Source organism: Erigeron canadensis, chromosome 6, assembly GCF_010389155.1.
Source record: "Erigeron canadensis isolate Cc75 chromosome 6, C_canadensis_v1, whole genome shotgun sequence".
In the NCBI taxonomy this organism is placed as follows: Eukaryota; Viridiplantae; Streptophyta; class Magnoliopsida; order Asterales; family Asteraceae; genus Erigeron; species Erigeron canadensis.
In genome coordinates this window covers 36,288,996-36,303,832 of record NC_057766.1, presented here as the reverse complement: position 1 = coordinate 36,303,832, position 14,837 = coordinate 36,288,996, and the positions used below count along the sequence as shown (strand labels likewise).

The 14,837-nt window shown below is 35.9% G+C and overlaps 1 protein-coding gene across 1 annotated transcript; it reads right to left on the bottom strand.

The window, feature by feature from the left end:
- Positions 1-784: 784 nt before the first annotated feature.
- LOC122603777 (probable glutamate carboxypeptidase AMP1) lies at positions 785-5,146 on the bottom strand. Its single transcript, XM_043776578.1, has 10 exons — positions 4,129-5,146; positions 3,478-3,720; positions 3,181-3,333; positions 2,961-3,029; positions 2,724-2,811; positions 2,243-2,326; positions 2,058-2,146; positions 1,766-1,879; positions 1,495-1,629; positions 785-1,169 (listed from the first exon to the last, which is right to left on the bottom strand). The coding sequence occupies exons 1-10, from the start codon at positions 5,101-5,103 to the stop codon at positions 993-995; spliced, it is 2,127 nt and encodes a 708-aa protein (XP_043632513.1). The 5' UTR covers positions 5,104-5,146; the 3' UTR covers positions 785-992.
- Positions 5,147-14,837: the final 9,691 nt, after the last annotated feature.

The window sequence follows — 14,837 nt, the reverse complement described above, 5'->3', positions numbered from 1 at the left end:
CTAAATAGAAACTTCCATTACATAAATACGATGTGAGAAAAAAGTAATTCAAAATTAGATGTGATGTATATTTATTTATAAAACAAAATATTATTGTAGTTAAATAACTATTATACGTATAAAAATTAGTCAATGCAATGTAAATTGACTATTATAATTGAAAACTTAAACTTTAAATTAACATAACTTTAGTAAATGGTTAACCGAAGAATAAACCGGAGTTAACTGACTCTTTCGGGTAACCGATTAGCGGGTAACCAAAATTAACGGTTCAAAATTTCTAACTAACCGAACCGAACCGAAACCTGAAAAATGATTCGAAATTTCTAGCTAACCGAACCGAACCGTTTACAGCCCTATGGGTAGTCAAGCCTTTGGAGGCTTGGAGCCGCGTGATGATTGTCCCCGTATGTGGTGTGTTGAACCATTAGCTCGCGATAAGTGGATCATAAAATTTGGCGTGATGGGTGTACAACCATTTCATCAAATGTACGAGTTTGGTTAACACATGAATTTTGTATTACTAATATAACCAAAAATCTTGTGGCTCTGTTTGTCACATGAATCAATAAGAGAAGAAATCGTGTTGTTTTTCGCTAACTTGATACTAGAATATTACACAAGAGATCGTTAAGAGCAACAAGAACTATAGAGCGGGTGACACTAACTTTTAACAAAATCGTGTAACACTTGTTACCATAATCACATTGGGATCTACGTATTATATTTATAACCCACGGCCGCTCTGTATAAACATTAAAACAAGCAGCATCTACCAGCAAACTTGAAAATACAAATGATATTACTGTAACTCGAGTTAATTCTATTCTTGGGACAAATCATTTCTCAGAACAAAACTGCATCAAGTTAACATTCCCTATACATATTCAATGGGAGGATGAAGCATCAAGTATATTTAAGTTCCCGTAGAGACATTTATATACGACTCCATCTCTCCATCACTCCCACCAGCTCGGATACAATTAGTAATATTATGTTAATCCACCTCTTAAAGCACTTGTGGCTCTTTGGATGGCCCTTGCAACCCTCCAGATTTCATGTTGGATTACTGCCTGTTTCTTTGCATGTTCTGCTCCTGGTGACTGATATAAAGCATCTGCAACTCCAGGGAAGAATCCCAATTTACTCTCGATAGCAGGTCCATACACCTACACCACATACAGTGAGTTGTGCAAAAAGGTGCAGTATATAGTAATTACAACTGAAATCACATGGCTTTGTTCTTACAACAAAGGGATTTTCGACATTTTAATAATAGTCATGAACTTCTATAAAATATGTGGTTAACTAAACTCAAATTTGATCATACTTTATCAACATCGGATTAGACATTTACACTTCCAATAAACTAAACTTTAAGTCGAATGTTAGAACTCTCAAGTAATGGCAAATTGTACGTATACGTATGCATATATATATATAAAGAGAGAGGGGGGGGGGGGGGGGGGGGGGGGGGGGGGAAAGAGCCCTTACAAGATGCTTGAACCATTGCCTTCCTTGTATTCCATCTGAATCCAAGAACCCTCTTTCAGCAAACATCAAACGATCATTTAAGATGCGTCTCTTTAAAATCGAAACATGACCTTTGGTTTCGTCCTCCCTCATTTTCTGCAAAATAGATTCAGACAATTTGCAACACTTAGTAACTCGTTAACTTTGGTGCGAAAGCAGGCTGAGAGAATCATCCAGTAACCGTCTACTAGCTGGTCTAGACACCAATAATAAGACAAGTTCAAAGAAAAACCTTCGTTTCATCTTCCACTTGTTTAGCAACAACTGTAAGTTCTTGAATGGCAGATGTTATAGGATGCAAAGAGACATCCCCTTCCAACAATTTGTGTAATGACTGTGTGTGGTTCTGCAATATTTAATAAATGGATGACATATATAAATAGCCAAACCAAAATTGTCTATACACACAAAGTAAACTAACATTTTCACTTCATTGGAAGGCACATTACACTTTCATCAGCAGGACTACCGCTTTGTTAAGCTATATGATAAATAGAAAATATTGTGTTTTTCACGAGGTTTACCTGCAACTGAGCTGCATATGAAACATAGTTGAAGGGTAAGATAGGATCATCAGCCAAGTGAAGTGCAAGCAGTCCCCAAACACCAGCAACTAACAAGACAAATGCAGGAATGGTACTCGTAAAGTTACATCAAGACCATCTATATTTCTTACTAATAGTGCAAAGACAGAACAGAGGAAGCTAACCAGCCACGTGACGATGGAAGAACGGGTCTCCATACTTAACCATCCACTCATACGAGTCAAAAGCAGTGTGGTAAACCGGAAAATCTAGAAATGATTATACAATTCACAAATTATTAATCATGGTATTATTTAATGGACTTTGCTAATCATAGCCCTAAAATTCACATGGTAAATTGTTGCACATAAAATTAACCACCCCTAAAAATAATAATCAACAGTTGTGTACAACACTTTACAACGAGTTAACCATAGTCCTAAGGGAAACGGTTAGTAAACTCCTTTAATTTGGTTCACTAAATATATTTTCTCATCAATGAAAGGGCATATCTTAAATGGTTGAATAATAGGAAAACACTCGCGATCCTCCAGTTCCATGAAGAGGCACACAATAGGGTAGAGTTACCAAATTACCCTTTGTCACTATCACATGACATTATAAATACTTTGCAAAGAGTTTTACATAATAACATGGGATATGTACCTTTGCCATAGTAAAGATCAATAGAAGGAACCCCGGCATGATGCAAAAACGGAGAAAAATCAGAAAATACGTCACTAAGTCTTTGAATCTACAGCTCCAAAAACAAAAACAATCTTGTTATGTTATTCAAACTTTACGTTCAACTTTTTATATTAACTTGGAAGCACAAGTAATATGCTATGTGATACCAATAGACTTTCTTTTCATTTCTCAAAGAAAAGGTTGCATTAAACATACCATAGGGAAGTCACTTGTTGTTTTCCACTTCTCAAAGAGTGTTGAATCTGCGAATTCGGGATCTGCAACCTAATATGTTTTAGAAAAAGATCGATATCAAATGTCATAGCTTTAACTACCCTCTATTCCCAAATTAACGCAAGAAGTTGACCTGATACATAACAGACGTGTTTGACTATATATCAGATCATCAGAATGCCCGTCGATAAATTCTTTATACCTTCTTGGTAACCTCAACTAGAATATCATCTAGCTGAGGTGTTGCAGCAGCGAAAAATCCAGGCCCTTGAACCGCACAGTCCACATTGATATATGCCACAGCCTTGGAGCCCAAATTTACAAGATTTTGCTCAACCCATTCAGTAGATCCGATCTGAGACCACCAAAGAAACCATTAATGTGTAAACAAATTAGAGAATTTTTAGATACAGCACTTGGGCCCTACCATGACTAGTGTAGTTATCTGTCAAAGTAATGTTTAAGTTATACTTATCAGTGAAGAAAGAATATTACCTACCATCCCAAACTCTTCTGCATCCCAACTGCATAAAACGATAGTTCTCTGAGGAATCCACCCCATGCGCATCATAAGAGAATACCTACGACCAATGTCAATAAGGGCAGCAGTCCCACTATTTGGGTCAACGGCTCCATAGGTCCATGCATCTCTGTGGTTGCCAAGTACCACAAACCGGTCAGGCTCTTCTGATCCTTTTATCACGGCAAATACATTTTGAATCGTTGCCACCTTATTCTCCCCCTAAAAGTAAAAACACAAATTCATCATAAATTTGATACAAAAGTGAAAGAAAAAAAGGCGAATGTCTATTTCCACATTCATAAATTCTACGTCATTATAGCAAGCGAGCGTCTTTCCCAAAATGGAAAAGTGAAAACGCCCCTCCATCCGGCCTAATACTAATTGTGCTTGCTATTTCCTCTTAACTACCCGGATTACAAAGTTGTTCTTATGTTCATACCAATTAGTACAACATCAAACATACAATTTATGTATATATAACTCTAAACCTACCAAATTCATTACCAAGCAATGAGCAAATGCAATTCATATGATAATACTATGAAAGTAATAGGAACAACAAATTACATCTGAAAGTGAAACAATAGTACTACTATTTCAAGTGGTCCAACAAAATAAAAAGACTACCTGATATGTAAAATTCAAGAAAGTTGGTCCAGGGCCAACTCTGTCAAATTTCTCAACTAGGTCACCATCACTCCCAAAATGGGGCACCCTGGCCCCTTCAAGTGACCCCAATATCATTTCTGCCGTCTCTGCCGAAATAGGTAGAGACGGCACACCCGGAAACCTCTTCAAAACCTCATCATACTCCAACCCTAAAACCTCGAAACCATCTGCACCCGCGGAGGCCCATCCAGGCGTCCGCGGGTCCCCCACACCGTCCAAAACATTCCCTCTTTCTACCCCACCACCACTCTTAAAGCTTCTAACTTTATCTTTATTTTCAGTAAACATAACCACCGCCGCCACCCCTTTTTCCGCCGCCATCACTACGGCTGCATTTCTTGACATCCCACCACCTCTTTTGACCACCGCTATACACCCTTTCACATCCACCCCAGCCGCCTCCAGCGCACGATAGTCATCTTCTTTGCCATGGCTAACGTAAACCGCCTTACCATACACTGACCCAGATGGCGAATAAGCATGATAAGGCTTCACAACATCTGAAAAGTCAAACCCCAACTGGGGTTCGGTCAACGGGAGTAACTCTGCGGTTTTATTGCTGAAATGCGCCGTGAGTGATGATTTCACAGGATAAGACAGCAAAACAGAGTATTCCGTCACATGGGTTTCAAGGTTGAATGACTGGAAGTTATGCCTGACGTAGTCGGCGGCGGCGGATGACTGCGGTGTGCCGGCGAGATGGGGGCGGAGGGTAAGGTGGCGGAGGTAGTTAGAAATGGTGTAATTGGAAGCAGAGTTTAAGAAAGTGGAAATAAAAGGCGGGTTATCACCGGAAATAGACGGCGGTGCAGATGACGGTGAATGGTGGTTGTAAAGGGTGTAAAGAAAGATGACGGTGAGAGTGAAAATGAAGAAGAGAGTGCACGAATTAGGAGATGTGGTAATGGAGGTTGATTTAGGAGATAGGGCCATGGAGTGAACTCTGATGAGAGAGTGTAGAATGATAGATAGATACAGAATATATGTATGTATAGGTTTTGGTACAGAGAGTATGTAGTATTTTAGTGGGAGGATATTATGGTCGGGGTGATTGTGTTAGATTTGTGTGGGCCCAATTCTTGATATGGCACTCATGCATAAAATGACTATGTCATTTCACAATAACATTGTTACTTACATGAGACAAAATAGCTACAAATAAACATAAGTACATAACCATAGTTTGGTATAAGAAAAATGGTTAGTATTACATCAAAATGGTTAGGGTGGAGGGAATACTCCACGAGTAACCAATTTTATCCGATCTCTCATTCACTCAAAACTTTTCAACTCATAACTAAATATTTTTATCCAATTTTTACCTAAATCACTGGCAATATATATCCAATTTCATTTTTTTTTCTAATTTTTTTTCTACATAAATATATTACTAACTTAAAACATTTTATTAAAAACTTAAATAAACATTACACAACACTTAAAAAAACAATACATAACATTTTAAATAAACACTACATAATAACTACAGGGACTAAAAATGTTAAAATTGAAAGTTTATAATATAACACATACAAGTTTACAAAATTCTAAAACTACAAGGACTGATCTTGGTAATTTTTGAAAGTGTTTGTCTTCTCTAAAAAACCACCTGCAAAAAAATTATATATATGCATATATATATATATATATATATATATATATATATATATATATAAACGGGAAGGTTAAAAAAAAGAAAAACAGGAACAAGGGGGAGAAGTGCTTTTCAACGGTCAAATTCCTTACCCAACAATCGGTTACATAGCCCGAATTGATACCCGAAATCTCCTACCCGATAGGTGGGGGTGGTGTAGCCGATCGGGTACCGCGTACCCAAAGCTCTACCCGACATGTATTCCCTCCTACCTTAGTATTACATCAGGGGATCAGGGGAAAAAAATGTATCTCCGTGTCCGTTACATAAGAATGAAATTATGAAAATAATTCTTCTTTTCCAGATAGCTTGAAAAAGGCCTCTTTTATTAATAAGACAATTGAAAAGTTAGCGGAAAATATGTTGGTGGGAATTATGTATATGGTGTTTTCCGTTGCAAGATTAGTCTCATCGCTGCTTGTTGGTAATTTTTTTGCAATGAAGCCTCCCCCAAACTTGATCGATTTTCGGGTAATGCAAAAAATATGAATGAGATCGAAATCATATCATTTTGTCGGAAGTTGTTGGTTTCCCAGATGCAAATCAGCCGAGCCAACATATATATGCTTTGAAAATGGTGGTGGGTTTGAGTTTTAATGGCTATAGTGGTGTTTGGTAGGTGGATGCAGAAATATAAGAAAGAAGAGAAGATGATGAACGTCTAAGCATGACTTTTTTTCGAGTCGTGTAACACCACCAGGTCAAAGAGGGTACCCCCCACCAGGGACTATTAGCGGCGATGTCGCCGCAAATAGTGGGCCCCCCGACAGACTGCAGAGATCAACGACCGTTTCACGTGCCGGGACCCCACACTATTAGAGGTGACGTCGCCACTAATACTTATCCCTAGTTTTCTTCTTTTTACGCAGCTACATACGAGATCCATTCCACAAACAATAAAAAAACGCAGTCCTCTTCCAAAAAAAAGAAAAAAAACCCTCTGGTCATCAACCTTTTTGTGTCCATATTCCGGCCATCTATCCCCTCACCCTCTATATCAACAATCCGGCTTCCCCCTTTTTTTACGCAATTCCGGTGACCCGGCTCATTTTCCGGCAAGTTTTCAGGCGAAGCATCCTTTTTGTGTCCATATTCCGGCCATCTATCCCCTCACCCTCATTATCAACAATCCGGCTACCCTCCTATTTGTTTGTGACGAAATACCGGCGACCCATTTTTCTGGTGAATCAGTTTTCAGACGAGGTAACACTCATTTACTTTTTTATTGTTGTTTTTATTTTAATATATGTTATTATTAGTTATAGAAATGTTATAGTATTATAGTTAGAAATTATACTTTTCTTAGTTTGATTGTAAGAAATTTGTAGGATATCATTGTTATAAATTATTGATAGTTTATGATTGTTAGTATTATGTTAGTAAAACCATTTTGTTAATATGATTGTTAGAAATTAGTGTTAGAAAGGTTATGTTATTATAATTAGAAATGATATGATTGTTACAAATTAAATGATTTTTAGGAATTATTGGTAGTTTATGATTATTGATAATATGAAAAGTTATTATAATTGTAATTAGTGTTTAATATGTTATATTATCATATTTAGAAATTATATGATTGTTAGAAATTTTATGGCTATTGTTAATATGATTGTTAGTATTATGTTAGAAAACATTTGTTAGTATGATTGTAATTGTTAATATAGTTGTTATTAGGTTGTCCCTTTACTTTTATGGTTCCCTTGCTATACCCTAGTTGCCCCCTTATTTCTGTGTCTTGACCGATGATGATAGAATCAACACATTGCAGAATCCTGGTAAATGTACATTTCCCCTTCAGCTCTTCCTTCAGCAGGTGGTGCTCGGCCTCGACTCCGTTTGTGGTGTGGTTCTGATAGTTGAGATGTTCATCGACCCAACATGACACAAACTGCTCTCGGTACGGGAACAACCAATTATCTTTCAGGTAGTTGTAGACGGATGGAAAAGCTTTCAATTTTTTCTTTAACTCTTTCTCATTTGAGTTAAAGTCGTCAACAGTCTGAGATTCATAGACCCCTTTCCACCAGACCTTAAGCCTTTCAATGGAAACATCTTTCAGCCGCAATGTCGGTTCGCAGTGTTTGGTTATATTTTGCCATATGTAGAACCTACACAACAGCTATTTCGCTTCCGGCATAACAACCTTCAATGCTCTCATCAGGGCCAGCTCCCTGTCAGTTAGAACGACACGAACGGCAAAGCCTTCAACAAGGGTGGACTTGAGAGATTGTAACACCAATCGATAATTCGCCTCTTGCTCGTTTACGATAAAAGCATATGCTAAACTGAAGGTCCTGCTCGTTGAAGTCACGCCGACAATCTCAACAAGCGGCGTGTTGTACACGTTGGTTTTATATGTGGAGTCAATTTCAATAACCCAGGGAAATGCGCGCCATAGGGTCATTGATGTTGGATGCATGAAAAAAAGGTTCCCAACCATCCATTTTTACTATTTGTAGTGAACTGGTAAAAGTAGTTTTTCTCCTGCAGCAATGAGAACATAACCTGCGAAAAGTGAACAAAATATAGTAAATAAGTCACTTCCAACAACGTAGTACATAATCACTAATATGATGTTTGTACCTGCATTGGAGTACGCCCAGTTTGGCCCGACCTCCGTCTCGATTTCAGAAAGTTGGTAATGTCTCCTCTTCGAGTCAGGTTTCCCGGAAATTCATGTTTGAGGTTTACCAGGATCTGACGTGGGTACAAACCGCGATCCGATGAGTTTCCCACATATTCCTTTTCTTCTTCAATCATCCGTCTCGCGTATGCATTCCCATGCAAATCGGTAGTTGGATCATGATTGTGTATCTAGTCCTTGACAGTTACCCTACAACCACCATCACGCCCGAGGCGGCCTTCCAAAGTAAAGGGACAACCTATCTTGTTGGACCGTTTGGGTGGCCCAATTAACCTCTTATGGTGTGGTCCACCGTGGTGACATATTAGTGTCATTTTATTGACCACCTTTAATGAGTTTTTCTTCGTCCGCCGTATGACTAGAACAGAACCCAACTCCATTGCTGTTCTTTGAGCCCACTCCGTCAAGTTTTCGACGGAAGCAAACACCTCATCGGTTTCTAAATCTCCAGCTTTGCAGTCAAATTCACCGTCTGCATCAGGTGTCTCAAACACATTATCCGGCACGTCAATACGTACGTTTTCTGGGTCTACCCAAATATCCTCGAAACTATCCATCTGTATCAATTCATGTAAACAAGTAAACATCTAGTTCTGTAACTATTGATGGTATCCATACTATATACATAATTTACACATAGGTATAATATGTATATGTAAGAAATATACATGTGCGAAAGATTATTGTCCGCAGGTTTGAAAATAAAAGTGCGAAAGATATCAATATTGGTCTACATCTTTGAAAACGAAATTGCGAAAGGAATAACTTCTATGCCTTTGAAAACGAAAGAGAGAATATATATATATAGAGAAAGCCCAATTATATGATCGGGCGCAAAGGTTCAGAATTTGTCCATGTTGGATTATTAGCGGCAACGTCGCCGTTAATACTCCATACCCCGACAGGATAATGTCCCTACCTTTACGTCCGATCAAATGATTGCCATAAACAGAGCCGGCCCTGGCTATGGGCAAGCTGGGCTACAACCCTGAGCAGCAGATAATAAGGGGCAGAAATTTTCGAGTTCCAGTGTTCCACCAAAATTAGATCTGAGCATATTTCGAGATCTATAATAGTTTTTTTTGAAGGATTTAGCATAACCAAACATAGTTTAATGATGAATGAAGTGTGTTTTCCATAGGTATACACTGTGAAATTTAAAATGATAATAAAACTTCACTTTTCATTTTAATGGAGTTTGGGTTTTCATGAAGAAGAAGGAGAAGGTCAGAATGCTGGTGCTTTTTTTTAGCTTTTATTTTATTTTTATAAAACCCCGTATAATAATATAAAGTTTTATATTAGTCCCTAAATTTGTGGGTTACGATGCAACTACTTATTTTACTTTTCTTTTCTTTTGACTAGCCTAGGTAGCCCCTATTAAATCAACAAGGTTTATGTATTTTTTGATTTAAATAATTGTTTATTAAATACAACAACAACAACAAGGTACCCAATCCCGACATAAGCCGGGCTATGGGGGAGGTATGATGTAAACAGACCTTACCCCTACTCAAAAGTAGAGAGGTTGCTTCCAAATCCACCGGAGTGAAAGGGACCTCCGGCCCAAAAGTGAAAAATAGGGTTAGATCCACCAGAGTGGAAGCCTTAATCGGATAGAGATAATCTTGATCTCAAACTCTCAATCTTAATCTCAATCTCAATCCCACTCTTTGGATCACAAATTCAGATCTTAGATCTAGAAATTTGTTACCGTTAGAGAGAGGGAGAGGTTAGAGAGAGAAGAGAGAAAACCCTAAATTAAATAATTGTCTATTAAATAAATAACGATTTTGAAATCCTAAAGTGCTTGAGATTTTTGTCAAACAACTTATTAAATAAATTTTGATTATTAAATTCACATTCTTAATAATCAAAAAAGTTACACTTTTTTAAACATATATTCTCATAACAATCGTAATGAACTATTGGCTTCAAAACTTATTTATTATATTGTGGCTCAACATTAATTTATAAAGATAAGCAATGTTCTTACTTCAAAATATGCACACATATATCATTTTAGGTGATTTGTAATGTAAAATCGAGTATTTATTTAGAAGCATTGGCGTATGAATGATCCCTAACTTAACTATGATATAAGCCTTTAGGTTGTTTGTCTACAAACACTTTGATACGAGCATATTTTTGAGACTCTGCCCTGAGCAACATATAACTCTGGACCAACCCTGGCCATAAACGATCCCCGAGGTGCCACGTGGAAGTATTAGCGGTCGCCAATACTTCTGACGTGGCGACTCGAAAACGTGCTTTGTCAGTTACCGGTGCAGGCTTGTCCGGGGTCCCACTATTAGCGGTGACGTCGCCGCTAATACCCTGGTGGGGTTGACCTTTTTCCTGGTGGTGTCACCCTGTACCTTTTTTTTCATAGCCAAAAAAGTGAAAGCATAGAAATAATAATATACAGTAATTACTTTGACTTTTTATATGACTCTCACCAAGACCAATAAAAAGTTGATTTTTACCATTAAATTAAAATTACTTTAACAATGATATGTGGTAAATTTTCTAATTAAAGATGTTTACCAAAAAAAAATTTATAATCTTATCAGTGATGTTTTGTATTAGCTTGATTGTATAACATATCAAATTATTAATATTTAGGTTAAAAGTAGAAAAACGAACATATATGTTTCGACTTTCTTAAAAATGTTTAAATAATATATTTGTCGTTACTAGTCGAGCCCCTGCCAATCAAAGTTTCTGGCTCCGCCTTTGCGTTTTCAAATAGTCGAGTTCGATTAATGTAATTTGTCGAATCAAGTTTAAGCTTTAGCATATATTTTAATATGTTGTATCAGCTATCTAATACTATATTATAAAGTATTTTGCTTTTTTTTTTTAAAAAAAAAAGATAAATTGAACTATCCAAAATACTTCTATTCTTTATTTACTAATTTAAGTATCTCTACCTAAAATACCTATAATAATCTTAAATATCAACCACTTATTTTTTCCTCTCTCCTCAAAACTTATCTTCTCTCTCATCCATAAATCATTTTATTCCTCTAATTCATTCAAAATCTTTTATCTCAAAAACCGTATATCGATAAATTATAAAAATTGTATGGGTGTTCTTAAAATTCCACGCTCTTTCATTAGAGATGTCATTCGATATACTTTCGATGAATTTTTAAATATGAGGACGGAGTCCGTACGGCTAAGACATTTGGCTATCATACTCTATGACTTGACCTATCACCTCCACCATCTCAGCGCCACAACGCACGTGCACTATCTCTCGTATTTCAATATATGTATCAGCTATGTTTCAATATATGTTGTCTGCTCCGAGCTTTAGCATATATTTTTAAATGTATTATTTTTGGGGCGGGGGATATTGTATCATAGCGTTTATCGTAACAGAAATAGGAAAGAATGATTGCAGATAGGTTTTTCTTTTCTTTTTTTTTTGAAACTTCACAACATTTGATAGGTATGCCTGTATTTTTGTAGAATAATGCATAAAGTTTTGTTTAAAAGTGATAATACAAATACCACGTGTCATGATGTCATACGACTTGGCCACATAAACGATGAAAGTGTTTTTTCACCACTCGAAACAAACATAGACTTCTTTTTTAACTATACATATGCATAAACATGGTCTAATTGTGATCGAATAATTTTTTGCCATAACGCTAATTCATTTGGTCAACTATGATTAGCTTTTGCCTTATTTAATTGCGTTTTTGATTTATCACAAGTTTACTCTACTCTTATTATAAAATACGGAGTAATAAACAATTTATTTTTCAAAAGAAGTACTGTAGTTCTAATACTAGTTATTATTGCCGGCTCACATAATAAACAAATATCACTTAAGTTTGTACCTTTTCAAGTTTTGGACATTCCAAATGTCGCTAATGAAAAAAAAGACCAAGTATAAAAGAATAAAATGGAGGGATAATAAAAGTAACTTGAAAATATATATGTTTGTTTGTTTGTCAAAAAATTCTTTTTCATATGTTGGAAAGATGTCATTTTCAAACGTCTTTATGAAAACAACATTTTTATTTGTCTACAAACTTACTTCTCTTTCAATATTTTCAAAGATGGAAAAAAAATACAATCGACTAAAATAATGCATAAAAAAAACGGGAACTTTGATAGCTAAAATGTTAACCGTGTACCGATTGATTGTAATCAGTGAGTTGGAATCACGAAATTAACACCAAGAAATCACTCTACGGTGGTCGTGGAGTACCGATTGATTGGACATAACCACGTAAAATTCGTGGAGTACCGTTTGATGCAAGAGTTGTTTTTCTTATGTGTTGTTTTTCGAGAGTTAAGTTCTATTCGAGTCATGCTTGGTTCGAACTTCATATACTGGTAATTAGATGTCAGTGTAGTGTTTAAAATGTTTAATTATTAACTGATAACTCGCAGTTAAAGATTATATATATTAATGTATATATATACTATACCCAAGTTTCGTGGATTTATAAAATAAACAATGTATCAATTCATCATACAACATTGACATTGATATGATAATGGCCAAACTAATTTATGAACCACAAATCTTCTAGTTCTTGTATTGTGCATTGAACATGCGATTATATATTTATGTATTATTTTGTTATATCACGTAACATATTAAAATTTCTATTTTTTTTAACTAACAAAGTTACAATTATTTGAGGGTCAATGTCAATAACGATATGTCCCTGTTCGGTCTACTGGACAAAAATGGTAGGTCCAAATTTTGTCAATTTGGCCTTTGGGAGAATGTATTCAAAACAATATTTGTATCTTTCAATTATGAAGTCAAAATGTTTCTTGCATACCTCTTCTAACTATTTTGTCACATATATATGGATTCTTTTGTTTAAGGTTGTCACAGAAAATGACTTCAACAATTAGATTATAATTAATGCAAATACTAAATATAGCCCTAAGTAGTTAACATGAATAAATAAAATTTAACCTTTCATATCAAAAGTTCACCTAATGCTCTTAGGACTGTATTTGACAAGGACCCGGTTATAACCTAGTGTCGAAGACATCAAACCTAAGACATAAGTCTCAGGATTAGACCTGGGGCCGCCTACATCCTTTATCTTTAGTTTATACTACTACATCATCTAAGTTCGTTAGACTAGCAAATGGAAACCCGGAGCATAGGTTGTCAAGATGGTAGATTATTATGTTAGAAAATTGTGGATATGAGCCAAAATTCTACTTTTAACATTGTCATCGGCATGAGTTCTGAGGCCCTTACAGGTTCCTCAAGTCATCAGAACACACCCCCTACCTGGCTTAGTATTGACTAACTCAATGATTTATCTTTGGGTTAGCTATAATCGATAAAACTCTCTAAATCTTTCGGATCATCTTCCCAGCTAATATTATGTCTTTGTTTTATCACAGAGAAGTACACGAACTCAATCAGATATATACGTTAAAAAAATATCTTTTAGTTCCAAATCTTAAAGCAGCATGAATGTAAGTGTCGAGAGTTATTTCGGTTATAGAATAGTGTATATAGGGGGAAAAAAAACAAACAAATGGGCTAATGGAGCATAAGAAAGGAAAAGGCCAAAAGAAATGAGTCAAGAAACTAAAGTTGATGTCAAATGTAACTTTTTATAAAATAAAGCATATTCCAAACATAAAGTATTTGCTAATTTGTTAATACCAACTTGTGTTAATATGCTTGATAGTATTTGTTCTAGTGACAACAACTTACATTATCAGATGAATGGAAAATGATGTGTGTGTTAAGTCTTAGTCACACTACATCAAGGAAAAAGACTAGAGCCTTTTACTTAAGTTCTAGTGAGATTTTAATTTACATGTTGCTAACTTATGTTTTTGTGAACGAATAAATAGACTAAACTGATACGGAGGTATTCGACTAATCGTACCATCATTTCTATAGACCAGTGGTCAATTTTGGGAGGTATTCGCCTAATCGTACCATCATTTCTATAGACCAATCCTTAGTTTCAGAGAAGAAGTATGTAATAGACATCCATACATCAAAGCACAAAAAGGACAAGGAATTGGATTTGGATGAAGGTTGGTTGTGGACTGTGGTGAGTTGGAAAAGCATTACCATTATGATGTGATGAATACAACATGTTCCACACCTGAAAAAGATTGAAAACACACAAATGATATCAAATCTTGAAAGATGCCCTTAATGATTAAGCAAAAGTAGTATAGGCAAACAATGGCAAATGAATGTTCACTCTTAGTGCTCCACCATATTGATGTTCATCACTACTACTACTTTCTTCTCTCTAGCTACTTAGAATTTGTTTATTTGAACAATATATGGAATATTGTCATTATATTGGCATTCTTTCAACTTTTTCTTTTGTGACCAAGATGCCT